At 46.8% G+C, this 19,790-nt stretch overlaps 1 protein-coding gene across 1 annotated transcript in view; it reads right to left on the bottom strand.

Moving 5' to 3' along the window:
* The window catches only part of SYP (synaptophysin), a 30,393-nt gene extending 18,327 nt beyond the window's left edge, over window positions 1–12,066 (bottom strand). Inside the window, exons 1-2 of the mRNA XM_053297166.1 lie at window positions 11,939–12,066; window positions 4,430–4,495 (exon numbers count right to left, since the gene is read on the bottom strand). Coding sequence (XP_053153141.1) covers window positions 4,430–4,495; window positions 11,939–11,956 — 84 coding nt within the window. The 5' untranslated portion in view covers window positions 11,957–12,066. The remainder of the gene's footprint in view (window positions 1–4,429; window positions 4,496–11,938) is intronic.
* Between the last annotated feature and the right edge of the window lie 7,724 nt (window positions 12,067–19,790).

The following is a 19,790-nucleotide window of genomic DNA, read 5'->3' as shown; positions in this document are numbered from 1 at the left end:
GCTTTATTTTGATTATTGACAAGATGGGTTATTTTATGCGTAGTTATGAAATGGACTATGTGCTACTCACAGCTCTCTGATTAAGAGGCTTATAAATATTAAAATACAGTACATTAAGAAGTAGCTGGAGAGAGACTGGGGCAGGTCGACCTAAGGCTGAGCAGGGCCACAATGCTTGAGCAGAGACTGACCAAGGACCATCATGCCATGGGGAAGACATAGCATTACTGGGCATGCATTTGCAAGCATGCACACAGGGGGATTTTGAGCCCTTGGTACAATAAAGTATCAACCATGTATATCAAGCCAGTGGATCAACCCAATAAGTTGCTTGAGGTGATCGTTATAGGGTGCCTGTGGAGCTGTGCACTAGCCAAGAGTTGCATCCCAGCATCCTTTGCAATATGGCAAAGATCATGCACTGTAGCTGCGTGAGCTAGCAAAACATCTTGGGCCTAGTTGCGGCGGCGGGGGTGGAGTGGGGACGAGAGTAAGTTACTCATGAGCTTGCTTATAGGATTCCCAGGGCCATCTGATGGGCCACTGGGAGAAGTAGAACACTGGACCTTTCGTCTGATCTGGCAGGATTCCATGACCACTGGAAGCCTTTGTCCAGAACATGTAAGGGGCACCTGTGTTAAACAGGACAGGCAACACACTGGAAGCCATCCATACGAAAACAGAAAAGACCCTTTTCACTGGGTTTGGGGACAGAATGTCAGTCTGTGCAGATTACCCACCCAGTGCTGATCCCCTTCTCTGGTGAAAACCACCAGGGTGATGCAAAGGCACCCTTTCATTTTTGCACATTTGTGCAGGATGCTACAGGGCTCACAAGGGCCTTAAAAAGCACTGCTGAACCCTTTCAAATTCTAATTCCAGTGTCTCTGGACTAGTTACTGCAAAGCGCACGAGAAAAGATGGATTAAGAATTGCCGGTGAACTGGACAGATAAATGGATTTAGAATTTAGCTAAAGCCTCTGAGGCAAGGATATGTATCTTTGAGCGAAGGAACAGGGAAAGAGGGGCTTTTGTGTCTGGGTGTGCTTCAGGCTGCACTGGCAAGGAGGTCGAGAGAGTTGATCCACTCCTGATGGGTGAAATTTTCAAGCACTGCATGGGAGGGAGGCAGAATCTTGAGCTGTTTCACACCTTGTCAGGAAGAGAGGTCCAGAATTGCTTCAGGCCCTGTAGAAGCGAGAAGTTTGGAAACGTGCCTCATTGCATGCAGGGTCCAAAATGGCTCCAATCAATGCCGAGCAGTGCTACTTGTGACCAATGTTACCACAATATCCATACAATTGTGTCTTGTATGGATGCTACATGCAAGACAACCATCCTGCCTTTATCTTATCCTGACCGGCATTGCTTTCTGCCCAGCTCAGCTATGTTCTACTTATCAAGGGAAAAAGTGTGAGCTGAAATGCCAATTGTGGCAGGAACCCATAAAGGAGGCTGCGCCCGAGTTTTGAGTTTGCTTCTTTTACAGTATTACCATGAGGAAGCATGGGCTCCAGCTAAATGTTTTTAGTTCACTGAATGGTTTGGGAACAGATCGATCCAGGGAGTCCCTTTAGTACAACATTTGTGGTTTCTCTCTTTCTCATATGTATTTTTGGAGATACTGGAGCAAAATGTTCAGATTTGAGAAGGGTACAAAAATGCATGAGCTGGCATAATTATGTAAAATTGAAGGATGATGCAGTCGTTCAAAAGTGCCTAATTAATCTTTTTGTAGAGGCTAGGGCAAGCTGGAGGCTAACCCATTGGGTTAGAGGGTGGAGTCCACAGAAAATGCTCTATCAACAACCAATGGGTACAAATTCCCTCTCTCTTTCCTACACGCACTGACTCTGCTTGGCTTCAGTTAGAACTGGCAAGGAGGAGGAACCATGATGCAAGATTAACTCATTTAACTCATTAGCTGCTGGCTGCATGCAGCCTGAGCCTAGTTGCTGCAGCTTTGCACTCTGAAGAATGCGAAGAGAGAGAGCCAGCCCTCTTTTCTGGCAATGCTGTAGATGCCAACCCAAATACACTGTGAATTAGGAGCCCTTCTGGCAAATGCCAGATTACAAGATGCCACTATCTGCCCCCACCTACATATACTGTACACCTAAAAGGGATAGGCTCTTCATCCCACATCCTCTCTGGCGAGGTCCTTCATTGTCCTCTTTCACAATGGTCGATGTTGGGTGGGTGCAGTTTCTCTTCCTGGTCTTTTTATGCTAGGCACACTGAGGTACCTGAGTTTTAAGTTACTGAATTTTCTACACCATTTCTTTGTGTACTTCATTCCACTAAGCAATCTCAGTGTTTTATCTTGCTTGCATACAGTAATGGACACATTTCTATTTTATGATCTTGTAGGCTGTACAATACAATTCCCATTGCCTCCATTTCCACTCGTCTCCATTTCCACTCGTAGAACCTGTGACTCTGCCATGGACCAAGGCAACATTTATATCCATCAGATCATTATCAATTGAGGGGTCATGGGCTCTAACAGGGATTCCCAGATGTTGTTGACTACAACTCCCATAATCCCCAGCTGCAATGGCTTTTGCTTGGGAATTCTGGGAGCTGTAGTCAACGACATCTGGGAATCTCTGTTAGAGGGAACACTGGTCATGGGTTACAGCTGTGTTGGGATTTAGAATTATTAGAGGCCTGGTGGGTAAAAATATCTGACATTATGCCAGATCCTGTTACTTGAGATCTAGAATGGCTAGTTTGGACTCTAGAGCAGGTGTTTGAATTCTTATTCTAAGATGTTCATGGTATTCATTTTGCATTAACTTAACCCCAAATGCAAACTATCCTCCAGTTCTATTATTATGGTGAGGGTTGCTGGATCAGAATCACCACTAACATATTCCATTGGGGTTGACTTTGTTACTCTGTAATATGCTTGAAGCCTGATTCTATGGCCCACTGCAAGGGAGGGAAAAGTAGACAGGCACAAGTTCTGTTATACTAGTGCTGGATCAAATCACCACATCAAAAAAGGCTGAACCAGTGAGGTCTATCAGATCTGAGGAGATCTTACTATAAGGCCAGGTGATGCAATTGTCTCAGGCAGCAGGCTTGGAGGCTACTAAGGATGGCAGAGTGACAGACAGGCAGAACTGATCCAAAAGGGACCCGATCCATTCGGAAATGCACATGCCTCATTGCAATACTCTTGAGCAGCTCATGTTCATGCCAATGAGGAACTTCCCAGTGGATCGCACCCTGTATTAACTAGTCAGAACAAAGAAAGTCCTTTTGGATTTCCTATGTAAGGCGCTAAAATGTTTCTGCTCCTCACTTTACCACAGATTGCCTTTTTGAGCATTTGCTTTCAGATTAATGATACTTTGCTGTATTCATCAATACTAAAGGGCCTTCAGTTTACCAAGTCACCCTTTATGGGCGGATTCATATGTAATGTGGAACCTACCTACACCATCTGTAATTGACTCTCTGAATGAATGCCAAGTCAGGAACATGAGTTCTACTTGAGGCCTCAAACTGAGACGTGTAACCAAGATTTCAAGGTGGCTTGCCAAACCACATGCTGCTGCCGCTGACATGGGTGTTATGTCTGAACCTACACTCTTATGAACCTCTGGTTTGTTTCCAGTAAGCCTGCCCCCTTTGTCATTGGGACCAACGGCTGCAAGGTGGGATTGCATCCAGGGCTGACTAAGGGGGTACACCTAGCTCAACTTGGGCTACTTCCAACAAACCAAGATGTGATCATTTGTGGCACCAAATTCAGGTTCCCTCCATATCTTGGACTGGGGGAACCTCAGGTTCCATGTTATGTGTGAACCTGTCCTATATGTACTGTTGTTGAAAATCTACCGGGGACATTTCTCATGGAAATGACTGGGGCATGCACAAGAACCAATTTATATCTCCATAGACCTTGCCTAATAGCTGTCCCTTGTGAATTATACCAGCACTTTTTTATTCCACTGCACTTACACAGCTATTTGAAAAACAACAAGACAGGGGTGTGTCAACAGCTAAATCATTTGTATTCCGTGATTTTGAGGATGCATGTTAGCATTGTCCCATATTCTGTGGACCAGAGAGCTTATTGCTTCAGAGGGCAATATGGTTTAAAATAGCTCTGTCCTTGCTGGAAAAATCATCTAGAAGTGCTTCAGGTCGTGCATGGAAGAAAAGATTCACATTCTGGAGAAGGGAGTTAGAATTTCTCAAAAATCTGGATTTGTTCACTACTGTGTAGATAAGAAGGGAATCTAGGTGGGCCATCAGTATTTAAAGGATCTAGGAATCCTTTAAATCTTGAAGGAATCAAAGGGGGCTTTCTAGAGAAGGCCAGATTTATTACATCTGAAGACAAAGCAAATGGTGTCTTTCCTTGCCTGTCTTTGAACTGGGCAAGAAGTGGCTATGCGGCAGCCTTGGACTCACCCATTCGAGCAACTTTACAAAGCCCAGAGGCTCCTTGAAGACCCGGAACTGCCCAACGGCCACAAGCTGTGAAGAGAAAAAGGGAAACATTTGGCTTAGAAGCGCCTGGATCTTATGAAGAGAAGAAGCGGCCTTATATTCAGACCACTGGTCTATCTAGTTTTGAGGTCTGCTTCAGTTAGCAACAGCAGTCCTCCAGCGCTGCAGGTCTCTTCACTGAAAATGGTGGGGATTTCGTTTCATACCTGGGGCCCAACACAGGCAGAGCATGCAATCCACCACTGAGCTGTGAGCCCTCCTCCTTCCCCCTCACATTATACCCCAAGCCCCTCTTGCAGCTGTGAACGGAACAGGGCTGTTCCCAGTTTCCCTTCTCACTTTCCTCCTCCACTGTGATCACCTGGGCCCCATCCCAGTGGCTTAGATCAGAGCAGTTTCAGCCCAAGAAGATACATTGCAGAGAATGCATTTTGATGACCTACAGACACACACACTGGAATAATAATTAACTCTATTCCATTTCTGAGGAAACCAAATTACAGGAATTTGCTCTTGGAACTGCACAGAGAATAGGCCTAGAGCTGCAGAAGTCATCTCATTGTACCCTGTCCTGGCCCATGAGGCAGCACTGCTCGTATTCCAGAAGTCCTGACCTGGATATTAATTATTATTATTTACATTTATATCCCGCTTTTCCTCCAAGGAGCCCAGAGTGGTGTACTACATACTTGTGTTTTCTCCTCACAACAACCCTGTGAAGTAGGTTAGGCTGAGAGAGACATGACTGGCCCAGAGTCACCCAGCAAGTCTCATGGCTGAATGGGGATTTGAACTCGGGTCTCCCCGGTCCTAGTCCAGCACTCTAACCACTACACCACGCTGGCTCTCCAGCGTGGTGTATTATATTATAATTCACTTGTTTTTTGTTTGTTTATTAATTTCCTGTTCTCCTCCCTCTGATTCTGAGTTGGTTCACATCACATTCAAAATTATTATCTTTTAAAATACCCAGCCATAATTAAAGCCAATAAAGCAACAACCAGAGAGAGAGAAAACAAAACAATAAAATAACAATAACAATAAATAAACTGCAAAGCTGCAAAGGCTGCAAAGATACATTATCTACACAAGAAATTCCCAAACTGTGTGCCAGGGCTGTGAGATAATTGTTAGTGTGCCACCATGAAAAAGAAGTTAATGAAATAATGAAAGGCTGCTGCAAACCCAAAGTACCCACCCACAGAGGAGCGTACAGCTGCGTCTCTGTGTAACTATCTGCTCGGGCCTTGTGTCCTAACAGAGATGCAGCAGGTTGTCCTGTGTTTTTTCACAAGTTGTACTCCTGCCTGCCACTTTTCCCAGAGGCATGCCCAGGTCAGAGACTCACACAGGAACACAAGAAGGTAGGCACCTCTTACATACTCCTAAATTAAACATCTTTCAGTTACTGGAGTGAGGCGTGCCTCCAATTTTAATTCATTTTAATTTAGCTATCAAATTAAATTTGAAATACCAGTTTAGCCAGCCCTTCTCGAAGGCTCTTTGGAATCAAAACATCTTAACTGGTCTCTAGAGGGAACCTTCCCGCCCTGTCCTCTCCTTGGCAGGGAATGCCAGAGGCAGAAAGCTCTGCTCCAGTCAGCTTAACTTCAGAGTAGATCGGGGTGTGTGTGTGTGTTTGTGTGTCTTCTCTTTTCCTTGCCATGGCCAGCTCCAGAGGGCAGCAAGATAGAGCCAGGAGTGATCCAAGGCATTTTGCTGCCTGTGGTGAAGGACATTACGACACCCCCTCAACTGCGGGCAGGCAGTGACAGGGAGGCTCTGGGGAGGGTCCCCATAGGTCAGCCAGTGCTTGCCGCCCCCATGATGTCTCTCCTTGCACCCATGCTTGAGGTAATTACCTCACCCTGCCCATGGAAAGGCTGCCCCTGGAGACAGGTTTTTCAGGGCCCCAAGACCAACAAAGGGTCCATCAATAGAGCCATTATTATTCTCCCTTTCCACAGAGCACCAGAAAAGGTCAGAGCCAATGCAAAAGAATGGCCAGTTTTCAAGCCTCGCCTCTTCCAAGTCTCACTGAGGGTACCTTGCCCAAGGACGCCCAACTTTCTAGAGGTAGCACTCTTCTTTGCAAACACACTTTAATCCCAAGCACAGTCATTCTTCCCAGCAATTCAACATAACACTCCCCTCATGCACCACACTGTGATCACATCACACCCCATACTTAAAAACACAGTAATTCTTTGCTTCCAAGAGAAATACTGGGCTTGTCAACTGCTCAGCCTTTTACTGCTCTGACCTGTAAAGCTGGGTCCCTTCTGTTAAGTAACTAGCACCAGTGGCTTAAGAAGCCATTAAATTCCCAATTCTTCCACGGATTCTTTTCAAACCCATCAGATTCCATCCTGATTCTGCCCTTGACCTCTTCCAGTCTTGGCCCCCCAATTTGGCTTGGCTTCTCCACACCTGCCCCTGGCTCCAGTAAGCTGATTTCAGAAACATCACGGATACCTTTCACCAGTAAGGCAACCCCATGAGTCCCTCACTGCTCCAAACACTGTGCCAAACCCCAACAACAGCTCTCACAAACTGCCATGCTATCACACAGCCCCCTCATGTCAATACATATCACTCCCAGAATCCACCTGGGCAGCCACTCTGTCAGGCCAAGCCATACAGTGAAGCTATTCACACATGCATGCAAAACTGGGCTAAGGAAGTCCAGCCTGGTTTACACGTGCGCCTGTACTGCCAGGATCAGGTCCAATCCCGGCAGCACCATGGTGGCAATCCTGGCAGCTCCGTCCCGCCTACAGAGCCACCCTCCAAAATGAGGTAAGGAGAACCAGCGCTCTCCAAATCCCGTTTCTTTGATCATCTGCCAGCCCTGGCTGCTTGCAACCAGGGCTGGCTGACTGTAGGACTCCTTGTCGGCTTCGGGAAAGGGAAGGGGGATCCCCATAATGCACTGCGCACTCACACGGTGCATTATGGGAGCTCAGGGGGGTGGGACAGAGCACGGCATCCGGCATCCCAATCCTTGGAGCACCGGAAGCAGCCGGTAATCACCTGGGCGGATGATCCACCCGCCCAAAGGGGGAAACCAGATTGTCTGTGGTGAGGTAAGCTTTTTAAGGTTTCCTCCCCACTAGTCCTTTTGCCCTTTCTCACTACTCGTGAGAAAGGGCTCATAATTGAAATGTTGCACCCTGCAATGCACAAAGGCAGCCAAGAGATATCTTTAGAAGTTTGCCACTGATTTGGAAGCTCAAAGAGAAAAATTTCTCAAATATTTTTGCACTCTCAAAGAAAACAAACAGCAGCATGTGACATACCCCTAAGCATGACCCTTCTCTTGATACAAATGTTCCTGCAACTCAATACACAGGCCATAAACTCCACCAAAGAAAACGCACACCAAGCAATTTGTTAGACATATAAAGCCCTCACACTTTCCACAACACAAAACACAATGTCATTTGCACCATCAAAAACTGTGTTCTACCTGGGTTTGGGGGCTGTGTGTGCTCCCAATTTCCAGTTGTGTGGAAGCAAGGTAGGAGGAAAACCTGGGTAGAAGTGATCGTGTGGAAGCAAGGTAGGAGGAAAAGCTACCCAGGTTCTCCTCCTACCTTGCTTCTACACAACCAAAAACTGGGAGCACACACACAGCTCTCAAACCCAGGTAGAACAGTTTTTGATGGCGTGAAGCTGACACGCAATGAAAATTCCTCAGAATAGTCCCAATACAATTAAAAGAACAAGTTAAGCACAGCCTAACTTGCCCTTTTAATTTCAATGGGACTACTTTGAGGACTTTCCCTCATGTCAGCCAGTTTTCTTCTCAAGGTTGAAATCTCCCATCTACAAGTATAGTAATAATACTTCACATTTATTATAAGTGTTTTTGAGGGTTTGAGAATACCCTTACAACAACCTTGTCAGATAGGCCAGAAAAATTATTATCTCTATATTGCAGGCGTGGGTTGGCTAAATAGTGTTGTGGAAAAACCATCTGAGAACATTCTCTGAAATTTTCCTTAAATACTCTTAAAATTTTAGTTTCTGCTTGGTAGGAACCCCAAAATACAGTACTCTTAATTTCTTCACATTCTGAATTTCCAGCACTAATAGTGACTTACCTAAGACACCTGTGAGTTTCATCTGTTTATTTACACAATGTATGGATCAGTTTATGGATGAGGTAAAATTTGAATTAGGAACTTACTGACTCATAGTTCCTACTCTAGTCATTATACCTACTGAAAGACTGACACAGCATCCACCCACAAGAGCAAAATACACACACACACACACACACACATACACACACTTGTACCTTCACACCCCAGCACAGGGAGACAAGTAAAACCCACACAACACCAACATGGCCCAATCGTATCTTCTTACTTCTCAGTTTCAATCCACAAACACCCCACCACAAAGTCAGTACAGCCAGTAAACCCACCAAACCACCCTTTCTCATCCTCGCACTGGTGATGTACTATTGGAAACACCAGTCCTGTTATGACATGGGATTGATTGTCAATCCCTGGCATCTCCAGTAGGGTTGGGAACAGAGGCGTAACTAGGGAAAACGGCGCCCGGGGCAAGCACTGAAATGGCGCCCCCCGCGCCCCCCAACATACTACATTATACTTAGGTTTTTCCTCACAAGCGCCCGCCGCCGCCGCCAAGCCAGGCCACTGACTGGCCGCCAGGCGCCAGCAAAGCAATGGGGGGGGAGCGGCGTGGAAGGGACCGCTCATGGGGGAGGGGGCGCCGACGCGCTCCCTTGACTGCTGCAGCGCTGCTGCACTGAGCAGGAAACATTTGTATTAACAAATTTTTTTAAAAAAAAAATTTAAAAAAATGTTTTTGTCATGGCGGTGCCCCCCACGTGACCAGAAAAGATGGCGCCTGGGGCACATGCCCCCCCTGCCCCCCCTATAGTTACGCCTCTGATTGGGAAAGAACCCCACCTGAAGCCCCAGAGAGGGCTGCTAGTCAGTGCAGAAAATTCTGGACTGGGTGGACCAAGAGTTTGACTTGGAATAAGGTTCTATACCTCTGCCCCACATTTCTAGGCCTCTTCTCAACATTCACCCACACTCACTGATTCATTTATTTAAAGGGTGTGTTTATCCTGCCTCTCCAGACTTAAGGAGGCCTATGGTGATTTCAAATCTTGTCACATCATCATTATTTTATTAAACTTATATTCTGTTTTTCCTCAAAGCTCGAAGTGGCAGAATGTAAAAAAAGAATAAAAATCATCAAAAGAAGAGCAAACCTTAAAATACCCCCTCCCAAATAAAAACCAAGACATATTTTTAACCCTACCATTCACAACAGCAAAATGAACCAGCATCATGCCCTGACCAAAAGACCCTTTGGCATTTACTGAAATGCCACCTAGCACCCGTCATCATCTCGCCTTCTGTCCTTCCCCCCCTCTCTCTTGCTAGAATTTTTAAGTGGGCAAAGAGGGAGTGAAAGAGAGATTTCATGCAGAGAGCTTCCCTGAGATAAATTCTAATTTTTTTCCTTCAGTGGAAAGCTGAAAAAGGTCCTACCGTCTCCTAAGATACAAACAATGCCGAAAACCTCCACAAAAGCAACTCCACATTTCTGGACTCTCTCCCTTCCAAATGCTCCTTCAAGTAAACAGCTCTGCAACTGCACCCACAACTTCACAGGCCTCCCCTGGCTCCACCTGCTTCATTTCCTTAAAGGGGGGGACACACACACACAACAACCACCCTAATTTCTGGGCGCTCCATCCAGAAATACCCCACCCCACTTCCCTTGAGCATTAACTCCAGAGTCTGTGCTAAAATCTGTGCATCACACCTCCTCCCTCAGGCCAGCTGCTGTAAAGAGTCAGAAGCTGCCCCCCCTTGGAAAATGACACCCCATCACAGGTAATCTTCTGCCCCAACATATCTCACTGCAATTGCTCTAGCTGGGGGGGCAGAGATTAGAAGACGCCTCTAAGCTGCATCTTCTCCTTCTTGCCTGCCCTCCAGTTCCTCTAGCATGGGACTAGTGGGCTGCATCCCTCCAGCTGTATTTATTTATTGGCAGCCCTCCCCCATTCTTGCTGTAGATGCTGGAAAAAATAATGCCATGCCTCCCCACACTTCACTTCCCAACAACCCTTGCTCTGTTCCCTCTTCATCTACAGGCGTTGAAGTTATTCCGCAGCCACATTGATGCTTACCACCACCATCTGCTGCAGCCAATAGAGGGAAGTTCTTCTATCCTACCCCCCCTTCATACATGTCACCCACACCCCAGTTTTTGCCTATCATCCCCAATGTGGATGAGAAGCATCTACCCACGAGATTCTTTCTCCTCCCTGACCCAGCCTTTACTGCAAAGGAAATATAATATGCAAACCAATCAACCCGCCCCCCCAACCACTTCTCATTCTAATCCCTTCCTTCAATCTAAACCAATTCACCAGACCCCTTATATTATTCAAGCCTCCCCCCCTCCCCGTTTCTACCACACATGCCTGGCTCTGGCATTGCCAATCCTCTCTCCCCAATTCCCAGATAGTGTTATGACTAATCCCACCTCCTCCAATACTGGATTGCACCCCCCACCTCACAAAATACATGCATTTCCTGCCAGCATGGGCTTATTGACCAACATCAGTGCAGTGATATCGATTGCTATCACTGTCTCCCCCTCAATCTGTTTACTGTGGGAGATAATAAAGTGCTCTCCAGTCTCCCCCTCCTCAGTGCCTAAGGAACATCCCTTCCCCTGTTTATCCAGCATCTTTTGGCTCCCCAGTGCCAGCCAACATTGCGTAGCTTGACTGCATCACCCCAGCCATCTTGACTCTGTATTTCCCCCACCCACCCCAATCTGCTGCAATGGTTGAGGACAGAATATTCTAGCTCAACACACACACACATTCTCTTCTCGGATATATATTTTATATTTCCTTCTATAAAAGCTGTTGCAAATGAAAGAAGAGGGTGGATGGGAAATAGGGTCGACCTGCAGCTATCTCTCGCCATAGATAACATTTTTAAAATCCTGGATCTTCTCCCCTTCCTTTCCTTTTCCTTTCCTATTCCCATCTCCATCACTGCAGCAATTCCACAGCAACCTCCCTTCCTCTTTCTGTCTCCCCTCCCCTCAGTGCTGCAAATTGCTGCAGTGGAAAATGTTGCCCCATCATTCAGGCTTCGCCCCCACCTCCTGCAAATACGGAGCTCTCGCTGATTTTGCAGCGCTCAAGGCATAAAGAAGAACGGGGCATCTTGCACTCGGCAGAATAAATCTCTCTGGGGCCGGGATTAGGGTGGGGAAGTTGAGCTGCAAGGGTGGGGGCAATGATGGGGGGGACATGTCTCTGTAACAGCCACGAAACAGGGGGTGCATCCCATCAGGGTCCCCTCCCCACAGGCTGCCCTCCGCCCAAAACAGCGGGACCCACCAGCAGTGCGACAGGGAGCTGTCCCCGGTGTTGAATTCCACAGGACTTACCTGATTGACGACTTCCATCTTTGCTTGGGGAAAGCGAGGGCGACGCAGCAGAGCGCAGGGGAGGTTGGGGCCGGCGGCGGGGAGGAGAGTTTTATCTGGAACAGCCTCGGAGGGAGGGGCGAGGGGCGGCGGGGGGGAGGGAGATGAACAGTGGTGGGGAGAGACTAGAAGAGCCAGTGATGTCAAGTGCTGGCAAGCGAAGCCAGAACTGGAGCCATGTCCTTCCTTGGCAAAGGGAGAACAATCATATTCATTAGAATGGGAAATGGAGGGTGAAGCTGATGGTGCTGAAAGTTGTAGTCCCATAATTGGTTAGGATTGTCCATATTTTGGGACCTCTGCTCATAATAAGCAGAACATCTTGCTGCATGTTTTTTTTTTTAAACAGCACTATCAATGTGCAGGTAGTTTTATAGACTGAAAACTAAAAGACTGGTCTCTGCCCCCAGGAGATTACAAATTAGAATTCGACGGCGCGGGGGGGGGGCTATAATGAGAGAAAAGGAAGATGGAGATGGGGGTCAGCAGGAAAAGAATGTGCGTTCAATTCAGCTGCCTCTACTTAGTCTTAATTTCACTAGGAGGTGAGGACTGACTGGTTTTGAGAAATATATATTAATACCACATTGGGTATGTATATTGTTCTTAGCAATGTTTGAACAAGAACTTTGGGTATATGTTGCTCTTACAATATATATAATGTGACTGCTCTCACATTCTATGTATGGATACACTTTCTACGGTATTATCCTAGCTCCAAGGGTTTTTTGGTAATAGAAAATATCACACATCCTGTTATTTTGTTCTAACACCAGGCAAGTGCTGTGTAGGGAAATTAGGGCCTGTAGTGACTCTTATGGGTCGTATCAATTGCCTGTATTCCAGCCATGTAATCACATGCCCAGGATGGCCCTGTGCTGCCTCTTGATGTCCTAATCATTTCATTGTACTGATGTGTTGAATGACAGAAATGAACATCATTTGCCAGGCGAAAAGATGGCAGTTCTGGAAGAAACATCAATCATAGCTTCAAGTCTTGTCATAAGAAATGGGGGAATTGATGCTTAGCCTGTGACTAAGGGATAAGCATTGTATCCATCTCAAAAGCAACTGATCTCAGGGCCTAGCATGGTCACTAGGTGTAAATGTTACAGGAATTCCAGGTGGTAATTTATTTTCAACGACCTTAGTGAAAATAAATGCCTTATTTTCGGTGTCTTTTTAGCAGGACTGTGGGGAAAGAGGTGCGATTGTACAAGCTGCCTTTCCAGGAGGCAATAAACTGTGGGATGTTAAAAACGGTTGCACAAGTTTGAAGTGTGCTCTTACTCCCAGTGCACATGCTGCAGCATGTTTCTGTGCGACTGTGTGTTCTTATCCTTTGCAAACAAACTGAGCAGGGAGCTTGCACAGTTTTTGCAACACCTCTTGCTCACTCACTCTTCTTGGAGATGCAGCTCCTGATGGCATCGACTCTTAGCACCAGCAACCCTATTGACCACTAGGGGTAGATATAGCGAGCAAGGGAATCCCCTCTCTGACTATGCTTCCTCTACTCTATTTCCCCTTTGTTAGACTGATAGACTCAGGTGCAATTCTCTCACCTGGAGAAAGAGACTTCCTTCTTCTCCCTTCCCCTCTTAATGTATGTAGCTGGCAGCAAGGCATGTAGGCCTTATCTATCTCCCTGATAGATTTCCTAAATAAACTACTTATTTGGAATTTTAACTCATTGTTTCCCGACAATGTTAATTTGTGGTGTTCTTCTTACCTATGCACTTCTGCTGCAGCTGGGGTAGAGAAAGAAATCTCCCCTCCGAGCCAAGAGCGTAGCAAGGTTGGAGTGGGCCCAGAGACAAGATTTTAAACCCCGCCCCCTGAAGTGCAGCTCTTGAAGTAAAGAAATCTTAAATGAGGCTGAATAGTGGTAACAACAAGCAAGGTTTTGTAAATTGTGGACGATGCAAGTCATATGATGGTACTAGAGAACGACATGCTGTTCTGGTAGCTCCAGGTCTTAACACTCACATCAATTTCAGAGGATGAACACAACTGAAGGAAGCCCGGGCAGCTGTGTGGCTGGAGGAGTCAGTCACGTGACTTGCCTCTGGGGGCCCCCCAAGGCAGTGGGCCCCTAGACAACTGTCTCCCCTTGCCCTATTATAGTTACGCCCCTGCTCCAAGCTCTCTAACAGTTCTTGCATTCTGAAAAGAACCCACCTTTTCCCCCTGTTGCCACAAAAGTAGTAATGAAAAAGGGTGAGTTCTTCTTAGAATGCAAGAGCTGGCTGGCATGTGACACTGTGAACATGATGCAGGGTCCCTGCTTGGCATGTGTACGGAGGGTAAGATTTCTTCCTACTATGGAAGCTTGCTGCAGCGTGTGAATGGTAGTCCAGGCCAGGAATCTAAAAATGAGTTGATCAGTACATTTTGTGTGGATAAATGGGGTTATGGTTTTTTGATTGCTTATGACCCTAGTAGAATGATTAGTCATGACACCCTTTGATAATGAGTAGCTTTCACCCCCAAATACCAGCTTATTGTGTAAACAAATAACTTTAAAATGCATAATAAGCAACAGTGATCGTATGGTGGCCAAACAACTTTACTAATCTAACATTTTCTATCTGAATTAATAGACTGATGGCTAAAAATGAAAAAGGATGAGGCAGTTTTCCCATGACAATATTTATGAGGATGACTTTGAAACAGGCAGATGACGGTAATGACTTTTAAGATTAGCTACAATAACTTTATTTGAAAATTTTCAGTTTCCTATAATCCCTTTTACAGAAATATTGTGATCTTTGAGTGTTTGCTGTAGATTAATGCTTTTAAAATACTAATAAAATAATAAATATTGCCATGGGAATTTTTAGCTATCAGTCTGTTACTTCAAATAGAAAATGTTGGATAAGTAAAGTTACGTATTAGTAAATACGGTCACTATTGCTTAATATGCATGTTAAAGCTTTTTTTTTTAACATAAGCTGGTTTTGGGGGGTGAAAGCTACTGATTATCAAAGTCCATCATGGCTAATAATTCTACTAGGGTCATAAGCAATTCAAAAAACACAACCCCATTTATTCACCCAAAATGTACCAATCAACTCTTTGGGCCCATAGACTATGAGAGCCAGCGTGGTGTAGTGGTTAGAGTGCTGGACTAGGACCGGGGAGACCCGAGTTCAAATCTCCATTCAGCCATAATACTAGCTGGGTGACTCTGGGCCAGACTTCTCTCTCAGCCTAGCCTACTTTACAGGGTTGCTGTAAAAGAGAAACTTAAGTATATAGTACACTGCTCTGGGCTCCTTGGAGGAAGAATGGGATATAAATGTAATAATAATAATAATAATAATATGAGGAGTAAGATTGCACTTGGAACCTGCGTGAAAACGTTTAACATCCCACAGTTTATTGCCATCTGAAAAGGCCCGTTGTCCCTTTTGTACAGCCCACTCGGAGGCATTCCTAATGTTAATCAGTGATACCAAAACAGAAGTCCCTAGCTCTGCCCAAATTATGCTTTTTTGTGAATATTGTGAGCATGGACATCTTAAGATTCACCCAGAATTATTAACATTTCTCTTATTAGCAGCAAAGCAGGTGAGGGCCAGATTTTAGAAACCTGAATCAATCTCTGTAGTGGAGAACTGTCTATCAAAAACTTGGGGTCTCTTGTGAATGGAGGAACTGCTGCAAAAAGTTAGGGCAAACTTGAGGCCTGTCTGCATATTTATCTCTTTTGGCAGCAGTAACTCACAGAAGGGATTAAAAATAAACCTGAGCACAAACCTTCTAGCCATATCGATTGATATATAGTTGTAGCATTATAGTAACTTCATTTTCTTGAATGGAATTGAACTGATTACAGTCATAGGCCAGCGATTCATTTTCTTTTATTAAACTGAATAGAAGAGCTACACTTTTCAATCCTGGGAAACCAAGTGTTCTTTTAACAAGAATTATAATTACTTTATTTCACTTAGTGAGGAAGTCTGCTTCCATGTCTTCACTTTGTTGCTATGCAACATGCCTCTGTCATGCAATGGTCTTCCTGTGAGTAGTGTTAGTAAATCTCTGTATTGTTCCAACCATAGGTCATAAACAAAGCAGCAGAGGGCACAAAACAGAGCAACTGTGTACAATAAGAGGAAAAGGTAAAATAAAATTTCTCACAGCACATAAAATGCATATTTTAAAGGTCAGTAAAAAGAACTGTATACAGAAGTGTAAAAGGGAGGAATGACATGTTATAAAAGAAATCACTCAGTGGGATCAAGATGAATAAAGACGTTTCCTCGGGCCCCAGCAGCCTCAGCAGAGTTGCCTTATCACGAGAGGTCATTAGGAAGTCTGTCTTCTGCAGATCAGATGGTCTTCCTGTGAGAGTGGGCTGAGGGTGTGTGAAAAAATAAACACGTTGAGCAATGTAAATATAGAGCATGCAAAAATTAAACCCATCTCATGACATTATTCTCCTAGCTCAAGATGCTTTGATAATATCTAGATGTTATCTATATAGTACCTAGGGATAGGCTAGCCTAGCTCTGCCACATTAAGCGGTTCTAAGGCACAAACCAGAAACTGCACTTCTGGATCCCTGGCACTCTTTTAGAGCAGTCTTGAACCTTTGTCAGACTCTGAGCCTGTCTCTAACCGGAAAGATGGGTCCCACTTTTAATGGACTGAGTGCCTGAGAGCCCATAGTACAGTAGCAGCCAAGCAGCTGCTTTGCAGGCATAAAGTCCCAGATGTAACCTCTGGCATTCCCATTTAAAGGTAATTTGGGGAGCAGGTTTAGGAACGATCCTCTGTAGGGATGTGCGGTTCGGTTCGGATCCGGACCGGTTCGTCCGAACCGGTCCGGATCCGGCGGCTCGATCCCGGACCGAATCGGGCCCTTCCGGGGACCGAGCCGGACCGAATTCGAGCCGGTTCGGTACCGAACCGGCTCGGGTTTCCCGAACCGGTTCGGGAATGAAATTGAGTCTCTGGAGTGTCTCTTTAAAGTTCCAAGTCTGTCCTCCATTTTGTGTCTCCTTCCCGAAACTTTTGCTCCTCCTTGCATCCATTTTGTGATGCTATTTCCAGGCATTGTATTGGCTGCGCTATTGATCCTTGATTGGCCAGAATGAGTCCTTTGGTCTGGTAGGCTGCTTGGCTGTTGCACTGTTGAGAGCTGGCACCCTGTTGGCCGTGGGGGGAGTGCAAAGGTGGGGGCTCCCAAAGGAGGGAATTTCAAACCTATATAAACCCAAGCCTCTTCTCTGGAAACTTCTCTTGGCTGCAGTTGTGGGATCATCTCTGAGACCTGCTTGCCCTTTGCTGGCTGCTCTGGTGTCTCTGTGAGTCCTGACTGTGTCCTGTGTCTCTCTGTGTGTGCTCTGTCTAATCCTTTGTCCACCTGCCCTTTGTGACTCTCTGTGTGTCTCCTCTCTCTGTCTGTCTCTTGTCTGTATACTGTGTGTTACTTCACTTTACTTTCTTCTTAATTTCCCCCAATTTTCCCTGTTCCTTGTCTGTCTGCTTTTCTCCCCCCCCTCCCCCCCTTTCCCTTCTCATCCTTTGGGCCTACCCTCCCCCTCCCCCACTCCCACCCACTGCATCCTCATTGCTTTAAATCTTCTTCCATTAATTATTCCTCTTTGTCCTGCCTTGTTGTTGTCCAACTTTTTGATTTTCACATTGCATTCCATTGGTTTCAGTTATATATTGCTTGCTGGTTTTGCTTAAATTGTACCATTTTGTTTGTTTCTGCTGACTGCTGCTGCCCTGCGAGTTGGTTCCCTGAATCCCTCCCCCCCACCCCCAGAGGATTCTGTTGTTGTTTCTTGTTGTCCCATATAATCAGTTTTGGTTCCCTGCTCCCAACTTGCCCCTCCAAGTCCAACCACACCCCACCCCAACCCCACCCCATCCAGCCTTCTCCCAAGTTTGCTGCTGCCAAACCGAGTCCAGTTTTCTTTGCTTGGTTCCACTTATTCATTTGCTATTATTAATTTGCAGCAATTGTGGTTTCATTGTCTCTGTTCACTTAGTGGCCCCCCTCAGAGTCTGTGTTTGGTTCCCCCTCCCCACACCCCCAACCCCAAGTTTTTTCTGCTGGTTATAGTCTTTCTTTTAATTTTTTTTTTAAACTTCTGGCTTGTGTTCTCTTGATATATATTGCTTTATATATTTTGCTACCCTCCTCCTCCTCCTCCCCCCCCTGCCTCCCCCCCCCCACCCTCCCTCCTCCCAGACCCTACCCTAGCCCAGGCCCAGCTCCTCCCCCAACCACCCCATCCAGCCTAATCGCTGCTGCTGCCCGAGTTGTTCCAGTTTCTCCTTTGCTGTTTGTTGTTGCCCCCTCCCCTTCCCCCCAACACCCCTCTGCCACACACTAGCCCCCAACCACACACACCCTCTCTGCTCCCCCCACCCCACCTCTTTTTCTCCTTGCCCCTGACTCTCTCCACTCACCCCAGGCCCCCTGCCACACACTAGCCCCCAACCACACACACCCTCTCTGCTCCCCCCACCCCACCTCTTTTCCTCCTTGCCCCTGACTCTCTCCACTTACCCCAGGCCCCCTGCCACACACTAGCCCCAACCACACACACCCTCTCTGCTCCCCCCACCCCACCTCTTTTTCTCCTTGCCCCCGACTCTCTCCACTTACCCCAGGCCCCCTGCCACACACTAGCCCCCAACCACACACACCCTCTCTGCTCCCCCCACCCCACCTCTTTTCCTCCTTGCCCCCGACTCTCTCCACTTACCCCAGGCCCCCTGCCACACACTAGCCCCCAACCACACACACCCTCTCTGCTCCCCCTACCCCACCTCTTTTCCTCCTTGCCCCTGACTCTCTCCACTTACCCCAGGCCCCCTGCCACACACTAGCCCCAACCACACACACCCTCTCTGCTCCCCCCACCCCACCTCTTTTTCTCCTTGCCCCCGACTCTCTCCACTTACCCCAGGCCCCCTGCCACACACTAGCCCCCAACCACACACACCCTCTCTGCTCCCCCCACCTCTTTGGACCGCTGCTACTGCTGTGTCCTCCCCCCACACCTGAATCCCCCCTCCCTGCTGCGCTGCGCTTCTCCTCTCTCCTCTTTCTCTCTATCATCTCTCTTTCTCCTCTCTCTCTCTTTCTTTTCTCTCTCTCTCCTCTCTTTCTCTTTGTCCCTGCCCCCCCTCTCTTTTCTCTCTCTCTTAGTCTTTTCTCTCTCTGCTCCCCTTCACTTTCCACCTCCTCTCCCACAGCTGCAGCCACACACAGTAGCCTACCCACCTGGCGGCTGCCATCGGTTTTTTTTTTCTTTTTATAGTTTTTGGTTGATTTTGTCTCTGCTTGGGGGTGAGTTGAGCGACACAAATAGTGTTGTCTCCTCACTTCTGCCCCTCCATCGTTGTTGAACTACCCCGGTTGCCTGTGTGCCTCGTGCGGCCGCCCTGCTGTGTCTCAGCCCAGGGTGGCTGGCTGGCGGCGGCGAATCCGTGACCAGCAGTGAGCGGCAGGAGAAGGACCGGAAGAAGAGGGGTTAGTGCGTGTGCGATTGTGCACCTTTTGTTGCCCCTTTCTCTCCCTAGCTGGCGGTTTTAAATAGGGACACCCCTATTCTGAAATGCATTTGGGTGTGGGGAGGAGGGAGGGAACCTTGGAGAGGAGATGTACTGTTGTAAAACTTGTGTCTTCATGCCCATGCCCAGTAAAGAAATTGCTGCTGTGTGTTGCGTTGCATTGCATGCGTCTTGCAGGTGGTTTTTGAACAGGTGCCTTCCAGAGTGCTTCCTTGCCTCTGGGGCAGTCTGAGTGGGGTCCAGGGTTCTGATGCGATGCTGCCACTACATG

This window comes from Hemicordylus capensis, chromosome 2 (genome assembly GCF_027244095.1).
Source record: "Hemicordylus capensis ecotype Gifberg chromosome 2, rHemCap1.1.pri, whole genome shotgun sequence".
In the NCBI taxonomy this organism is placed as follows: Eukaryota; Metazoa; Chordata; class Lepidosauria; order Squamata; family Cordylidae; genus Hemicordylus; species Hemicordylus capensis.
Note: the sequence above shows the minus strand (reverse complement) of the source record. Positions and strands in the feature narration are given on the sequence as shown.